The sequence below is a fragment of the Anser anser genome (assembly GCF_964211835.1).
Source record: "Anser anser genome assembly, chromosome: 3".
Taxonomy (NCBI): Eukaryota; Metazoa; Chordata; class Aves; order Anseriformes; family Anatidae; genus Anser; species Anser anser.
Window position 1 is genome coordinate 100,256,773 of NC_139722.1, and position 17,871 is coordinate 100,274,643.

The following is a 17,871-nucleotide window of genomic DNA, read 5'->3' on the forward strand; positions in this document are numbered from 1 at the left end:
GCACTAACACCTTAAGAAGCTGTGGGTCACATTTTATTCTTTTCCACTCTGTAGTATATGCAACACTACCATTCTCAAGATCGAATCTAAACATACCCGTGCATATTTAGCAGTACTATTTTGAACCTGAAATGCATATTTTAAAAGCCACCAACATTCAATCATTGTGGTTCTATTGAAGATACCCAGATAAAACAAAATCATAGAATCACAGAATATCCCGAGTTGGAAGGGACCAACAAGGATCATCGAGTCCAACTCTTGGCACCGCAAAGGTCTGCCCAAAAGTTTAGACCATGTGGCTAAGTGCACAGTCCAATCTCTTCTTAAATTCAGACAGGTTTGATGCAGTCACCACTTCACTGGGGAGCCTGTTCCAGTGTGCAACCACCCTCTTGGTGAAGAACCTCTTCCTGATGTCTAGCCTAAAGACTAAAATACTAAACGCAATATAAAGAAACTGTAAACTACCCCCCCAAAAAAAAAAAGAATAAAGCACAGGTCAACCATGCATTAGAGTAACATTTTTACACATACATGTATACAAGTATACACTCACCCACATGTGTATGTGTGATAAGTTCATTAAACACAAACTGTGCATCTAAAATGGTTTGGGAACGAGTTCAAGGCTACACTTTCTCTAAAAATGCTTACTCATTTACTATTCAGCATGATAAATGAACGCTTAGCATATAGGTGTGATACCTTGGCATACATCAGTTACGTCAGGGTATGGTGTCTATATCAACCTGGTATCGTATAGTTTGTGTGTCACCACATTACTCTCTTTTATCTGTGAAATGAAAGTTACAAGCCCTGTATGCCAAAACCGGCCCCAATGCCTGGAAGTGTTATTAACACAAACGGCAAAGGAGAGCGCACGGCCCGCTACAGGAGGCAGGGCTGAGCATTTACTTTATTTAAGGCGTGGCCAACGTGGGGGTCTCCGTTGGCATACGGGGGTCCGTCATGGAGGCAGAACTCCTGCTTCGCTTTCCGTTGCCTCTGCCACGAGTACAGCCCGGAGAAGCCGCTCTTCTGCGGAGAGAAGAAGAGAAACAAACGCCGGCGCCGCGCGTCACGGCTCTCCGCACCGCAAAGCCGCCCCGGCAGGGCGCCGCGCCCCCCGCCCCACCTGCTGCGTCTCCAGCTCGGTGTCGGGCTGCAGCCGGCCGGGCAGCTGGGCGGCGAAGCGGCTGCGGGGCAGCAGCACGCTGTCCCGGTACCCGCCCTCGGCCGGGGGCTGCCGGCCGCCGGCCTCCGAGGCGGCCCCGGCCCGGAGCCGGGCCCCGGCCCTCGCCGCCAGCGGGGCCCGCCAGGCCCGCAGCATCCCCGCGGCTCCGCGCTGCGCCGCGCTTCCGCCTTGCGCTACGGCGAGCGGCGGGCGCCGACGGGCCGCGCCGAGGGACACGCCGCGCCGCAACGCGTTTTTCCCCGCCGCGCCGCGGGGGAGCGAGGGGGTGGGGGATGCGAGGGGGCGGCCCCTCGGGTCGCGTCACCCTGGCGCGAGGCCGCTGTCGTGTGTCGCGACAGGCAGGGGCCGGGCCGGCAAGGGCGCGCTGCGGAGCGGGGCCGGGCCGGCGGTGGGAAGGGGCGGGCCCGGGACCGGTGAGGAGAGGGGAGCGCGGCCGGGAGGCAGCGGGACGGGGCCGGAGCGGGTGAGTGAGGGCTGGGGGTCGCGGGGGGGCGGTGGGATCATTGAATTTGTCGTAATATGCACCAGAAACTGCGCTCATCGCAAGGAACGCGGCAAGGCCCGGCACACGGGGCGCTGTGCCGCACGGGAGGGCAGCCCTGTAGAAATACGAGGCGCCTTCTGCTCTAACGGCGTTCCCTGCGCCTCGTTACTTACTCCCAGCCGGGGAGAGGGGTGCGGAGCCTGCCGTTTCGGTTTCTCTTCAGTAAATCTTGGTTTCCATAGGCATACTTTAAAGTTTGCCTAAAGATATCGTAGAGCTTCTCCACAGAAAAAAAAAAGATTTGTCTCCCGTAAGAAAATCCGAGAAAAATGTGTCCAAGAAACACACTGGGTCAAGCTTCTAGCACATAAGGCAGCTTTTCTTGTTTTCTGAGGCTTTTGAATCTTTATGCAAACGTTTGATGCGCTAAGCAGTAAAATACTAAGTGTTAACCTTGCTTTATGAAGCAGAAGTGAATGTGCGATGAAAGGCCACACAAAGGATGGGGAGCTGAGGTTAAAACCTGAATTATCTTCTCCTAAGCTCAGTTCTTTAGCCCAAGCTTCCCCATCTAATTGTCCTAATTTTTCTGCTCTGAAAAGTGCTCATGATCCGGATGTTTTCAGAATGACATTTGATTTTACTTCTTTCTGCCTTATTTCATGTGGGGGTATGTTAAAATAGTGTATTTCTTTCCATACGTTGACACATACTTGCTCTACAATTTTTCAGTTGTTTGAGAGCAGCTTTTTGCCACAGATAGCATTTCCAAAATTTCCTCTGTAACCATTACTGCCTGTCCAAGATAGACAGTGTATGCTTTGGGTATGGACCTTGGCTATTCTGCATGACTCCAGAGCACTTTGCTCCCATCCATGAGCAGTAAATAATAATAATTAACATTAGCAACTCTGCTTTCTGAATATACCTATACAGTTGGCCTACTCTTTTAGCTTCAGAGATCTTCTGACTTTCAGAGATACCTTTTCAGTGTTTCTAAAATGCTGAAAAGGCTCTTAAACTAGCTACATTTGGGATTTTGATACCTCTAACGTTTGCCATTTGCCTTTCCTTTAAATAGAGGTGAACTTGGGGTCACATCAATATCATATACAGTAGCTGGACTTATCACCTCATTATATTATACTTAGTAGATATCTCAAGCAAGAAAGGAGCGGTGTTGTACAACGACTTATTGCCACTTAAGCAATGCTTGCTGAAAGTGCTGCAAATAGTCTGTGACTGTAAGAGGAGCCTAATACTTATCGTATTCTGTTCAGTGGTTAATCACTTCCCCTGTATTTTTTCTAGCTCTGTGCTCATGTGTTTTCCTTGGAAGTAAATCATATATGCGAGCTCTTCCAAAAAAACGTGCAGTCTACACAGGTAGAAAAATTGTAAGGAAAACATACGAAGCAATTATCTCTACATTTTAAAGGTTACAGAATGATTGTCAATACTTTTTATTCCTGGTAATAATTCCAGGTACCAAAAACCTGGGAGGAAAGGGTGATTACTGGCCTTTAGCTACAGGGATAGTTATTCTTTAATTCGGAATTGAAGGCATAGTGAATTGCATTGAAATGTTCTGGAGAACAAAGACAGTGCAATAGGGAAGAATGATATACAGAAGAACATACAGTTTTTGAGGGCAGAAATGGAGGTGTAATAGATTTCCTTGAGAAATCGAGAAGTTAAAGAAATACAGAAGGGAATACAATTAAAATTTAGATGAACAGCCTTTGACATGCAAGTGCAGCATCTGCAGTATCAGCACATTATTAACCTATTTTGCGTCCACAATCAGGCCATCTACAAAAACCCATTTGTTTAAAACCAAATGATAACTCAAGTTGCTCTTGTCATCCTGCCTGGAAGTCTTATATTTGATTCTGGGCATAGACCAGCTCTGCAGGCTCAGAACTGAAAAAATGAACTTAGTACATAAGTAGTGTGTGTAGACTGCACTTTTCCTCGGCTTTTATGATAACGAGTTTCTGATGCTGTAGTGTTGTTGTTTGTTTGTTTGTTTAATGCCAATTTTTTAATTTAGTGAGGAAAACTTAAGTTCGGTGTCAGGACGTGGATATTAGAAAATTGTGTCTAAAATAGCTTCATATCCTCACCTTCATGTTAATTGTACTTAAAAGTCACAGCTCACTATTACTGCTCACTGTAATTCACTTCCCCCTTCCTACTCAGCTAAAATAAACTGTATCTGTTTGGAATGTTATATAAAATATTTTCCTTCTTGTCTTCCCTTATCTTAAAAGAAATATGCAAATTTGTTTTTGTTTCTTTTCAGTGTTCAGTATGGCGGCTCCAACTCTGCTTATGCGTGTGGTTGCCTCTGCATATTCCGCTGCGGAAAAAGCTGCAACAATTGTTAGAAATGTAATGGCTGCAGGAGACCTGGGGATAGTGGAGAAGGTATTTCTTTTACTTTGTTCCAGTTCCACTTCTTTTATCAAGATACAGGTCAAACTAGTATTTCTGAAGATCAGAACTGGGCAAGGGCAATACAGTCAATTCAAGTTGCTTGACCTCACCTCTTTGGTACAAAAATCCCTGTTAAAGGATTAAAAGAGCATTGGAGTAGAAGTGTATTTTGACTGGTATTTCTGAAGGATGTTATGATGCTTAAAAGGAACACATTATTTTTTCCTGACTTCCCCCACAAAACACAAGCTTTGGATAGCAAATCCAAATTTCAAATCAGAGTTCATATTAATGCATCTTTCCCATTAATTTCCATACGTGTGTTTTAACATCTGTAGTACAGCATACATTACTGGTCCTTGTGAATTCTGGGTTAGGACAAACCAATTTTTTTCTTAAAAAAAAAAAAAAAGAGACTTAGATTTGCTTGTAAATCATGCTTTTCAAAGTTAGTTTGGCGCTTCAAAATTAATTGTAAATAGAAAAAAGACATGAAATTACAATAATCTGCATGAAGTTCTTAATTTGCTGTAAGTTAGTATGCTGCACTGATGAACCAGGATCTGGGTTCTGACTGCGGTACTGGAAGTGGTGGAATTAATTTTTAAGGTTAATTCTAGCTTTATGAGTTTGTTACAATGTTGTGGTCTGCATTAAGTATTTATATTATTTTATGGAATCATAGGATGGTTTGGGTTGGAAGGGACCTTAAAGATCATCTAGTTCCAACCCCTCTGCCATGGGCAGGGATGCCTGCCAGCAGATCAGGTTGGTTGCCCAAAGCCCCACCCAACCTGACCTTGAACAGTACCAGGAACAGGGCATCGATAGGTCCTCTGGGCAACCTGTTCCAGTGCCTCACCACCCTCTGAGTAAAGATTTTCTTCCTTATACCTAATCTAAACCTATCCTCCTTTAGTTTTTAGCTTGTATTTATGCTTGGGATTGCCCCAGCCCAGATGCAGGACCTTTCACTTGGCCTTGTCGAGCTTCATGAGGTTCACACAGGCGCATCTCTTCAGCCTGTCAGGGTCTCTGCGGATGCTTCCCTCAAGCATGCCGACTGTACCACTCAGCTTGGTGTCATCAGCAAGCTTGCAGAGGGTGCGCTCGATCCCACTGTCCATGTACCCAACAAAGATGACCCAGGGTCTTCCTATTTTCCCTTTGTAAAAACGGGGGTTATGTCAGTGGGAACTTCATCAGACTGCCACGACTACTCAGATGGGATGGACAGCGGCTTAGTAACTACATCCACCAGTTCCCTCAGGACCTGCATCTCATCAGGTCCCAAGGACTTGCACACCTTCAGGTTTGTTAGTTGATCTCAAACCTGATCCTCTTCTATACTGGGCAGTTCATCATTCTCCCAGTCCTTACCTTTTCCTTCTGTGACTTGGGTGGTGTGGCTTGAGCACTTTCCTGTGAAGACTGAGGCAAAAACGTCATTCAGTACCTCAGCCTTCATATGCTGGGTAACCAGGTCTCCCATTTCCTTCTGGAGAGGGCAAACATTTTTCCTAGTTTTTCTTTCACCACTGACATTCCGACAGGAGCTCTTGTTGCCTTTGATGTCCCTGACCAGATTTAGTTCTGTCAGTGCTTTAGCTTTCCTAACCCAATTCCTGGTTGCTTGGACAATTTCTCTGTACTCCTCCCAGGCTACTTGTCCTTGCTTCCACGCTCTGTAGGCTTCCTTTTTGTATTTCAGTTTGGCCTAGATCTCCTTGTTCTTCCGTGCAGGCCTCCTGGCATTTTTGCCTGACTTCCTCTTTGTTGGGATGCATTGCTCCTGAGCTTGAAAGAGGTGATCCGTGAATGTTAACCAGCTTTTTTGGTCCCCTCTTCCCTCCAGGGCTTTGTCCCACAGTACTCTACCAAGCAGATCCTTGAAGAGGCCAAGGACTGCTCTCCTGGAGTCCAGGTTATGAGCTTGCTGTGCACCCTCCTCACTGCCCTAAAGATCTTGAACTCCACCATTTCATGGTTGCTGCAGACAAGTCTGCCCTTGAGCTTCACATTCCCCACCAGCCCCTCCTTATTAGTGAGGACAAGGTCCAGCATAGCACCTCTCCTTTTTGGCTCCGCTTGGAGAAGGAAGTTATCATCAGCGCATTCCAGGAACCTGCCCTGGTCTTTTCATGGTTATTTTTGGTCTTTACGTTGAAGCTGTTGCTGATATTTATGTTTTTCTGGAAGTAAGCACTTCCAGCCAGTTGTAGAGAGAAGCCCGACCCTTTATGACTTCTATTGTCAGTTCAGACAGTAGATGCAAAAAGAAAGGTTTCTTTTTATTTTTTTTTACCATTTGATCAGTTATATTCACCAGTGAGAAAACATTTGCATTTTTTTTTCTTTTTTTCCATTTTTTTCTGAGCATTTAAAATCAGGCGTATGGGGAGAGAGAATTTAGAAAACCTGGAGGGTAATGATCTATTTTCAAAAGAACTTAGATGCATAGCAGTGTTCTCAGAAACACAAATAGAGTATGCTTTCTCACATAACCTGCTTTTAGGTTCTTGGAAAATCTTGTAGTGCAGTTGCATTAGTAAGCCTTAAAATACTTCTGTTCAGAGATTCAAAGGAACCATTCTCTATAGTTAGATTAACTGGTTAACTTTAAATGCATATACAGATTTCATTAAGCTTACTTTTTTTTTTTCCTTTTTTTTAATTTATTGAGAGTCCACATATGTTAAGGTAATTTTACCTAAAAATAACTGATTGGTTTCATCAGCTTAGGTTTTTTGTTTGTTTGTTTTTAATGCGGGGCGTTTAGTATTATTTCCCAGTAAATCAGAGATGCATTGCTTAATCATTTTCTAATACAATAAAACCAACAAACAAGCAATTTTGAACTCTGATCAAGTAAATAATTGTAAGAACAGTGTAACAAAAACTGGCAGAAGTAATAGGTGATAGAGCTTCTAAATAAGACCACTGATTGTACCTACCTTATTTTTATGAATACTACAAACACACAAAATTAGGTTGAAAACAATGACCAACAGGAAAGGTTCCTGTCTGAGGAGCTAGCAATCTCAAAGAATTCCTGCAAGCTTTTTATCAAAGGTGTCTGGGGAAGGAAGAGAGTTAAGTGAGAGAGAGAACCTGTATGTGCCTATGCGTTACGGTCGGGAGAGAAGAGAGATGCAAAAGAACATAAAGTTCTCATCATTCATGCTCTTTCTGCAGGTAGCAGGCCTCGAGACCAATTCCATCTGGCTTTACTGAAAGCCTTAGAAAAGCTAGGAAGACAGTGTTCCGCCTTTTCCCTCACAACAGTGACCTCCCATCCGTTTATCACAATGAGGAAAAAGTGGTCCAAGGACAGTTGAATTTTTAGCTAGCTCCTCCAATCCCTCTCTTGATGTTCAGAGTTTTCTTTCTCCCAGTCAGCTCAAAGATCTCCATTTGTATTGCATCTCTTTGTAGCCCTTCTACATTTTTTTTTGATTAGGAAGACATTTTGCCCAGCTATTCTTTTACTATTGATGACTGTTTTGAAGAACTACAGGTTAGATTAATTGGACCTTTAAATCACCTTTTACTAACACCTCCGTCTCTCTTCTCTTTTCCTAATTTGCTCCATCGTTCCAGTGTGCCTTAAAATACTTATTTTTACCTATTAACACCTTAATTTCTGCCTTTCATTCTTCTTGTAACTGGGTTTATACTTGTATTAATTTATTCTTTATGTAGTGTAATATTTGCACAAATACACGTTCAGTATGATTGCATCCATGAATAAGAATGCAGCATTTTTGGCATGTATGGTTCCAATATCGTACCAGTGTGTCTTAGCTCTGAGGTATACAGGGAGAAAAACTCTGCTTCTTCCAGTCTTTAGCCTGCCTCTCTCAGGACTGTTTATTAGGTTAATGATTTGTCAAATTTAACTTTTTTTTCTTTACAAGGTAGATATTCAGGGTGCAATATGAGTCGTTAGACTACTTTTGTTTTGAAGTACCTAAGTTTCTATCCATCCTTTGACAGAGTGGAGCCAATGACTTGCAGACCAAGGCTGACCGACTGGTACAAAAGAGCATTTGTGCTTCACTGGCACGGAAGTTTCCCAAGGTGACGATCATAGGAGAAGAAGTAAGTACCTGATTTATTTCATACTAACAATTCAGAATGTGGTAACTTGCAGTGGAACTTACTTTGGCGAGTTTAAGGAAATATCTCTTTGGAAAAAAAAAAAAAGATATCCATCCCATTTTATCTTTCCATTGCATTAGCTTTGTCAAGTAAGTTGCAAGCCAATCCATAGTTCTAAGGCAAATTGAGGCGAGTCCAGCACCTTTTTCTAATGATTTTGAGAAACCTTTTGTTAGGAACTACCCCCTGATGAGGTGGATGAGGAATTAATTGAAGATGGACACTGTGAAGAAATACTGAAGAAAACTTGTCCTGCTCAGTACACAGGAATTAAAGAGGAAGAGGTAATGTTATACGTTGGCTTTCATATTTTACACTATTCTATTTACTGGTTACTGATTTTAAGTAAGAATGTATTAAGAAGAAAGATTATTTTAATGTTGCCAATCTTTCTATTTGGTCTGAAACCTGAAATATAGTCTTGAGAATCACACCTCTGGAGCTGGAAATGCTGGATATCCCTTTGTACAACAAAGGGAAATGGAAATCTGCTTCTTACAACTTGTGATTCAGATTTATTTGAACCAAATTGACTTTGGACATGAGAAAGTAATCTCATTTCCATGTTCAATTTAAACATTGATACCTCTGTTAAGATATTTGCTGACAAGTTCCAATCAGTTTTCAAGACTTTTTTTTTTTTTTTGTAAAATACTAATAATGTAGGCTTCGGTCCTATATCATAATGCTAAAAATTTGAATGTATTTATTTACTGTCCTTTGTAAGGAAATAAAACGCACTAAAAGTAAAATACATACTTTGTGTGTTTATTGCATGATTTGTATTTGTTTATGCTGTTCCTTAATTTATATTTTTTTAACAGCTTGTAATATGGGTTGATCCTTTGGATGGAACCAAAGAGTACACTGAAGGTTGGTTTCTCAGTTCTGCAGATTCAAAAACTCACAGCAATGCAATAAAGTAGCATGTACATTTATGATAGAAGCTGCATACAATATTGTTTCATAAGGCTGATTTTGTTTCTGTACTCTGTAAGTACTATGGATTTTTTTAATCGTTACATTCAGTTCCAACCAGTATTGAATATTCCTGATGGGCTACCAAGTTCCCACCAGTTTTTATTATTTCAAGGAGCAAAAGGCTGCCTTTACTTACTGGCAGGTTGTCTTAAAAATTCTTTAGTTAAATAAGCTTACAATTTCTTACATACTTTGAACTGGAGGATTGAATCTCCTGGACACACAGGAATATGCTCAATTATATTTACATCCTCCTCTTCAAACTATTCAAATGACCTAGCTTCCTGCTGCATCTTTTAGTTGGTTAACGTAAAATCTTTTAGTGAGTTTTTTTTCCCCATTTTCAGGGAGAGAGATGTAAAACTGTCATCCAGTTGCTGGTTTTGAAAACCATTAAAGAATTTAGACTCCCAGTTTTAGAAGAGTGTCATCATATCCTTATAGCAAATTTCCAGTACCTAAAAGAGGGACTCTTTGTCAGGGAGTGGAGTGATAAGACAAAGGGGAATGGCTTTAAACTAAAAGAGGGCAGATTTAGATTAGGTATAATGAAGAAATACTTTATTCAGAGGGTGGTGAGGCACAGGAAGAGGTAGACCGGAGAAGCTGTGGATGCCCCATCCCTGGTAGTGTTCAAGGCCAGGCTGGATGGGGCTTTGGGCAACCTGGTCTGGTGGGAGGTCATGGCAGGGTGGGTTGGAACTAGATGATCTTTAAGGTCCCTTCCAACCCAGGCCATTCTGTGATTCTATGATTCTACATGCTGCTGTGTAGTTGTACCTTGAAACTTTTCTCATTATGTATTAATTATAACATAGCTCACAATAGAGAAATTCTTTCTGGAGAGTTTTTTTGCAGACCTTGAGGCAAACTGACTAAATCAAACAACATTTTACACCGGAAAATCCTGATTAGTGTTTGTATTTTTAAGATACCATTTTGCATATCAATTCATGGACTTTTATTGAAGGTTTACTTTTTTTTTTTTAATACTTTCTCTTTTTCAATTATAACTATATTCATATTATTTATCTACAGGTCTCCTTGACCATGTAACAGTTCTCATTGGAATTGCTTACGGAGGCAAAGCAATAGCAGGAGTTATTAACCAGCCATATTACAACTATGAGGTATTAAATGCATTGATATATTTGAGAGCATTAGGTGATTTGTAACTGTCACTTCTATTACGTTTCTAGTTAGCACACTTGAAACTAGAATTAAGTCGAGAAATATGCACGTATTAGTTTCTCAGTCGAGGGAGGCAGAATATAATGTCTCACCGTAATTTCACAGATGAGGAACGGTAAATGAACTTCTGAAGGTTGTATGACATCATTGCCATAGAGGGAAAGAGACTGAGGTGTCCTGATTTTTCGCTCTGGGCTCTAGAGTGTTTCCTTTTAAGTGCCACCATTTAAATGAATATCACAGTATTAATATTATACTCCCTAAGATGGAAAGATGTCTCTAGCTATGCTTTTCTATTTGTCCTTTAAATACTGACTGTTGTGGTTAACCATCATCTGGACCTGTGTACCTTTTCCATAGGCAGGAGCTAATGCTGCATTGGGCAGGACGATTTGGGGAGTTCTGGGCCTAGGTGCCTTTGGATTTCAGCTCACAGAAGCACCTGCCGGCAAACACATCATTGTTACCACCCGTTCTCACAGCAGTGCCCTGGTAAATGACTGCATCAGTGCTATGAACCCAGACAGCGTCATCAGAGTTGGAGGAGCAGGAAATAAGGTATGAAAACTTCAAATCTTTTGGTTTGATTGGGAGGTGGTACCTTTGGAAGAAGAAGTATTTTGAAAGAAAACTGTTGTTTACCTGCATGAATGTACAGGAGACTTCCTCCTCCTTCCCTAGCATGACTTGTCTTCCTAGCACTCAGTCTGCCATGGGGGTAAGGAGTCAAAATTTCATACAGATATATTTGTAACAGTGGCTGTGCTGGGCGTAGCTGAAGTCTGTCTTTCCCTAGTATTCTGTTCCTAGAAGAGAAAATAAAAAGATAAGAGAAGACCAGAATGACTAATGGGAATTCAATGTAATCATAACTAATCCTAACTAGACTTTTCCAGCTGTTCACATTAGATAGTTGGAGAAAAAGCCCTATGAGAAACACATGTCTAAGGATAAATGTAGGAACAGTACATGGTGTCCTTTGCAAACCTTCTTCACAAACAGGGAATACTCTTGTACCATAGTTTTGAAAGCTTACTTTTGTCATGGCTGTCAAAAAGACCCTTGAATGCCTTTTTTCAAACACGTGCATAGGCCCAAATGTCTCTAAGATAACACAGAGAGAGTTTCCACTTTACTTTTGTAATACTTGCACAAGATGAGGAATCTTGTTTCTGGAACTAAAAGCAGATTTTTCACCCTTTAGACTGTTTATATAACAATCAAAATAGATCATTTGGGATGGTAATACAGTATATCTTTCTAAATCTTAATATATATATATTCCGTAATATGTGAAAGGAAATAACTGGTACTTATTTTCTAAGAGTAAACTTACGTAATAACCTGATCTAATCCCAGTTTCCTGGTGTTATTTTTTCACTGTTTCTAAATGCCTAGATTCTTTGCAATGATTAGCACTCTGTTTTCATACTAGATCATTCAGCTTATAGAAGGCAAGGCATCTGCTTATGTATATGCCAGTCCTGGATGCAAGAAGTGGGATACATGTGCACCTGAAGCTATTTTACATGCTGTCGGAGGTAAGTTAATAGTATTCAAAATCATCTCTGAGATAAGTGAAACTACATCAGTTTAAAGTCATTTATACTCTTCATAGAAAGAAAGGAATTTCAAAACATGTCTTTGGAAAGAAAAATTACATTATGTATGTATGTATGTGTGTGTGGTCATGGTTCTCTAGGGGCTGAGCCCTTTGAAATCAACAGTAACTCCAAAGGGGCAGCAAATTACACTCAGGAAAGCATTATATGATCTGTTTTGCCCTGGACTAATATAGTCAAATAATGAAAAAAAAAAAAATCCAAAATTTTGAGCATACTGTTTTTTGTATTTTCAAAACATTTTTTTTCTTTTGGCTACTACTATAAAGTAAAATCACGTTGTCCTACTAACTAGACGCAAAAGTTCATTATTAGTAACATGTTGTTGTATAACATGTGGATATTGCATTCTTTATAACAGCAAAAATAGACTAAATCGTGCAGTTGTTCCTTGGATATACAAACTCCAAAATTGAGTCATTCATGTAATTCAGTAAAGTTAGTGGTCTCCAGTCAACAAAAGTCATTTCACCTTTATAGGGAGGAAGGGAGAAGTTATGAAAAGTCTGACTAACAAGAATTTGAATATAAGATTATACTTTTTCTGTTGTTTGCATTGATAACCAGTATATGCTAATATTTTTTTTTAATCTCCTGAATTCTGTCAAGCAAAATTATGGGCTTCACAACAACATGATTTATTTATCTCCTCTGTAGTCTACAGTGTAGTGTTGATAACTGGGATAGCTTTAAACAGGTTAGCTCAGGCACAAAAAAAACAACCAATCTGGGGCAGCACAGTGCTGTATTTAGCCTCCTTGTTATGCAGGTATCTTGTGGTTAAATTAGCTTGCGTTAAAATCTGTGTTGCTCTTGCTAAGTGATTTCTCCAAACTCATTTAAAACCAGCTGGGGTATTTCTATTTTATGTTGTAATTTGTGGTATAGACATACCCTGGCTTTTACCTGAACTGAGAATTTTACTTTCCTTCTTGGCAACTGCCAGTGTATTAAATACTCATGAAGCATTTTACTTTATCCATAGGAGAGAGCTGCTGTTTTCTTTTTCCTGAAACGTGAGGAATTGAAGTATTGCTGAAAGAAAACACAACCCATTAGTTATTTGGTTTCAGTGAATAAAAAACTGTTGTGCTCAAACTGGGCAAAAAGATCATATTTCACATCTAAAGACAGGGATTTGTACCTCAAAGAATGACTGGCTTTTGTTTTCTTCTTGATTTGTTTTAGTATAGTGATATAACTAAAAAAACAAATTAGATTATCCCTCTCCAACTGCTGTTTGCTGGAATGAAATGTTTTTGTTTTGTTTTGTTTTCAGGCAAGATAACTGATATCCATGGAAACTCATTTCAGTATAACAAGGAAGTGAAACACATGAATTCAGCTGGGGTCCTTGCCACCTTGAGAAATTATGACTATTATGCCAGTCGTATTCCTAACACCGTTAAACAATCTCTTGTGCCTTAAAGCAGTAAAGCATCTTCACTGAGCCTGGAAAGCCAAGACAGTAAGATTGGAGGAAAAGAAAGAAGAAGATAACTGAGCTTGAAATTGTTTTACAAAATCCGAACCTAATTCTTACATTAAACAGTTCAATAATTTCAAAATTACCTGCAGACTGTCTACGTAAAATGTTGGATCAGATTGTTTTGCTGTGTTTAGCAGATAACACAATAATGACATTTCTTCAATAGTTGTTTTCCCTGCTCTTTGGAAGTAGAGTGTTCATTCTTCATGTGATATGACTCTGGTTAACTACTGCTAATTGTGACAGTGCAATCCAAAAATCACCTTCAAATTCAGGGCACAAAATCATGTGAAGTCATTTACCAAATTTTGTTGAACGTTTTTTGTTGTATGTACTCAACAAGAGTTTACTGTGTTAAATGCAAATGGAGTAAGAATTTGTCTGGATGGATTAACCCATTTATTATAAAGTTGATTGTTTTGATTCTTAGAAGTGAAATGTGTTCTTTATAGGCAGGGGCGTGTGTATTTCAGGATGGAATGAAGCTGGTTTCTTTTTTGTTTGGCTTCCCTTAAAGTTGTTGATCAGGATCTGTTTTCAATACAGACAACTCCTGAGGTAATTTATTTCCTGCAGGACTTGTGTCATAGTTATGTAGCAGTAATTCATGTAATCCTTTACAATGATGCTGTGGTCCTTTCTATCTAGCCAAACTAGGGTAGTTTTAAGTTAGTTCTAGAGGGGTTCTATATGCTTCATTGTTTCAAAACAGTTAAGCTGTTTAAAAGGTATTTTTGCATTCATTGAACTCAACCACTCAATAGTAACCTTTTCATCTGGCTGTTTTATGATTGTACGTGTTATTTTGCTTACTGAATATTTTAAGATTCTCTTGTGCGTTTCATGCCCACTCTCACTTTATGAAAGACTGTATCTTTCAATCAGTTCAAGGTATGTACCAACCAAGTTAAGTTGTATACAGAATAGACACACGATTACAAGTATGAGGTATTAAATACACTGGTATATTTGAGAGCATTAGGTAATTTGTAACTGTTGCTTCTATTACATTTCTTGTTAGCACACTTGCAACTAGAAAGTGTGTGCTGGAGTTAATGTTGTGCGGGGAAGGAATTCCCAGCTTCCCTCTGATGATATGAAATTCCGCTGGCAAGGGTCTATGCCACCTCAATCTTGGAGAGTTAGGGGCATCTTAATTGGGGGTCCTAGGTTACTTTCTCATATATGGGGACAAAAGAAATGCCTGAAGGTGAATTTTTTCATGTCCAAATTGAGAGCAAAAGTTCCAGGTGCCTTTCTAAGAGCAAGTGAACTTGACACTACGATGTTCCCCTCCAATGGAGCACAGGTTAAAAGAGAGGAGGGCAGGGGCCAAGACTACCTAAAATGACCTTTAAAAACTGAAAGACTGTTCCAGTCAGCCTTCCCCCATAGGTGTGAGGGCTAGAGAAGCAGGATTGAAGTGTCCAGCCTACTTGAATGCAGAAGAGAACAGGAAGAAGGAAGTTAGGTATCATCAGCTAAAATCGGTGACCTTAGCCAATACAGATGAAGTCTCTTTAAGAAGAATGAGGACTCTGGAGTATCTTGACTCAATGGGGCAGTTCTGTATTCTGTTTTCTCCAGACTTTATGATGCAAGTCCTTCACCTTCAAATTAAGGAGTCTTAGGGCCCCCCTTTCCCTAAAAATGTGATGCATACTGAGGCATGCCTTGAGTGGCTGCCAGTTTCAACAGACTACACACAGTTGTTCTTTTCTCTGTTCTCTGTGCACAGAAAAGCGGCATCTGCTGAGTTCTCAGGCTTGTGGTGCTAGGGTGGGTGTCTGAATTTGACTGCTTACTTAAACCCTGAATAGCAAAGTTCTTCCAGCATGATTTGTTTTCTTTAACCTCTGCTGACACTACGAATAGCAAAGTAGCCTGCACATTGCACTGCACCCCTTCTATGTCCTCCTTGCCCACAAGATTAAGTCCTAATAACCACACTCTGGGTCCGCTCAGTCTTTAAGCTATCACAGAACTTGAAGATACAAATGCTATGTTTTCCATACAGATGAAAATTTCCAAATGCAGTTTTTGATAGTGTTCGTGTTATACAACTTTATTTCTACTTTCATCAAACAACATAGCTAACAAGTCTGACTTTTCTAACTACAAATAGAGTCCTTGGATTTGATCTTTTCCTCTCATTGGCAATGCCAATATGACTTCAGTGAAGTAACTCCAGGCTTGTCCTGATTGTTCTTAAAACTAGCTGGCTTAAAGCTAACTGTATTTCCAGCAAGCAGGATCATCTTAACACCAGAAGATATGAACAAGGCAGCTCTTGCTGAAGGGTTCACAGTCTCCCTATGTGCAAACATGGAAAAGGAACGGGGGAAGCTCTGTCCTTAGTGAGGACAGCTTATCCCTATAACATTTACAGATAAATTAGCAAGAATATCACTTACCTCACCCTATCATCATCGGCCAGTCCATAATGCTATCATTACACTGGATTAAAGCTGCGTATGGAAGAATAACACATGCTTCTACTCCTTTCATCTAGAGCTTACCTTTCTTCTCCTTCCACAAATGTATGACTACCAAGAGCACACAAGGTAGATTCAGCCTGCTTTAATTAGGGCCTTCATCATATTTTGGCTTCTCATAACTTGAGTCATGCCATGTATTGAACGCGATTAAGGTTTGCTACCTAGCAAGTAGAGACTAATTTTCACTCAGTTATACATAATTCTCTCCAGGATCCCTGGATATGCATGCTTTAGGATTCACATCAAAATTGGCATCTGAATTTGCAAAACACTTTAAAATGTAGAATGACTTAAAGCCTGCTTTCGTGTGTCTTTCCTTGAAATCATCACCAAAATACAAGTACAGAGCTTAGTAATACTCATCTGTGTCTCTATATCCTTATTTTCATCTGAATCTGATGTATGTTTGGGGATTTCCTCTGCATAAGCCCCTTTCTAATTTGGCTGTAACTGATCTCCCCGCTCATTTGCTGTCGCTTGACTGGAAGGAGAGCATACATGGCATACACCAGCTCCTACCCAAGACATAAACATACTTCTGCATGGAGCCATTTCCCATGCTTATGAAAACTAAAATGCCTACTAATGGGGGCAGACACAAAGAAAACAGGAGATGAAACTCCACAGCAGGGACCAGGAACACCGGCTGGCGGAGTGGGTGCCGTCATGCCCTGGCTATACCGCTGCCCCGCCGCCCAGGACAGCTCTGGCCCACTGATTAAGCATTTCACCATTTCTCTGAGAGCAAAGTAGGTGCTGGCGTATCGGCTGTAAAATAGAGCAGGAAAAAAAAAAAGAAAAGCACCATGACTGTGCATTGTCCTTGCACCAATGTGAACTTGGGTCTGTCCCTGCCAGAAGCTGCTAGCGCGGTGTTTCTGTAATCCGTCGCAAGGCCGGTCAGACCCACTGCGAGGTCGGGGTGCTTGTGAGGAAGGGAATGCACAACAGGATGAGAAAAGAGGCGAACCATCAGGTGGTGCCTTTGTTATGTGGAGGTTCGGGTTGGAATTGAGGAGACATTTCTTCTCAGAAAGAGCAGTCAGGCATTGGGACGGGTTGCCCAGGGAGGTGGTGGAGTCACCGTCCCTGGGGGTGTTTAGGGAAAGGTTGGACGTGGTGCTTAGGGACATGGTTTAGTGGGTGATGCTGGTGGCAGGGGGACGGTTGGACCACATGATCTGGGAGGTCTTTCCAACCCTAACGACTCTGTGAGGGCTCCCTCACTGCCCGCCGGGCACCTGCTCAGCCGCCGGCGGCCGATCCCGGGGCAGCCCCAGGACGTGACGCGTGTCCCCGCCCCGCCGAGCTGGCGCCGCCGCCGCCCCGCCCCGGTGCCGCGGAGGATGGCGGCGCTCAGCCTCACCGTGGCGGCGGGCAGCGCCCCGCTCGGTAAGCGCGGCCGGGGCCCCGGCACCCGGGAACCCCCCGTCCTCCCTCCGATCCCCTTCCTCCGTCCCCCCGGACCCCCCTTGCCCCTTCTCCATCCCCCGGGGGCGCTCGGGACCCCGTTCCCCGCCCGCTCCCCTCCTGCCGCGTGGCCGCCGCCTTGCATCATGCGGCCCTCGGCAGCGGGGCGGGCCGGGGGGGCAGCGGCCGTCCTCCCCTCCGCGGCCCCGGGCGGCTCCAGGGCCGCGGGCAGCCCCCTGGAGAGCCGGGGGAGGGTCGGGGCGGCCTCAGCCCCGCTGCTCTCCGCAGGGCCTGCCTCGGCCCCGCAGCGTAACTCGTGCTAGGCTGCTGCCCCGCTCTGCCCCCAGACCGGGCTCCCTTGGCAGAGTGGCGCTGCAAATGTCGCTTCCTCAGGTCTG

At 42.2% G+C, this 17,871-nt stretch overlaps 3 protein-coding genes across 7 annotated transcripts in view; 2 read left to right on the forward strand and 1 right to left on the reverse strand.

The window, feature by feature from the left end:
- Positions 1-1,529, reverse strand: part of IARS2 (isoleucyl-tRNA synthetase 2, mitochondrial) — a 28,879-nt gene extending 27,350 nt beyond the window's left edge. Inside the window, exons 1-2 of the mRNA XM_083829650.1 lie at positions 1,139-1,529; positions 919-1,041 (exon numbers count right to left, since the gene is read on the reverse strand). Of these exons, the coding sequence (XP_083685776.1) occupies positions 919-1,041; positions 1,139-1,333 (318 nt within the window). The 5' untranslated portion in view covers positions 1,334-1,529. The remainder of the gene's footprint in view (positions 1-918; positions 1,042-1,138) is intronic.
- On the forward strand, positions 1,505-13,997 carry BPNT1 (3'(2'), 5'-bisphosphate nucleotidase 1). Its single transcript, XM_083829652.1, has 9 exons — positions 1,505-1,661; positions 3,988-4,112; positions 8,118-8,222; positions 8,459-8,566; positions 9,107-9,155; positions 10,302-10,393; positions 10,815-11,012; positions 11,890-11,995; positions 13,356-13,997. Exons 2-9 carry the CDS (start codon positions 3,996-3,998, stop codon positions 13,502-13,504), a joined length of 924 nt encoding a protein of 307 aa, XP_083685778.1. The 5' UTR covers positions 1,505-1,661; positions 3,988-3,995; the 3' UTR covers positions 13,505-13,997.
- Positions 13,998-17,309: 3,312 nt separating this feature from the next.
- EPRS1 (glutamyl-prolyl-tRNA synthetase 1) overlaps positions 17,310-17,871 on the forward strand; it is a 39,398-nt gene continuing 38,836 nt past the window's right edge. The window contains exon 1 of one of the 5 annotated variants that reach the window (XM_083829643.1): positions 17,310-17,455. In XM_083829643.1, coding sequence (XP_083685769.1) covers positions 17,410-17,455 — 46 coding nt within the window. In that variant the 5' untranslated portion in view covers positions 17,310-17,409. Of the gene's footprint in view, positions 17,456-17,758; positions 17,867-17,871 lie in introns of those variants that run through there. The other 4 variants (XM_083829642.1, XM_083829644.1, XM_083829645.1 and 1 more) reach the window with 4 other exon arrangements.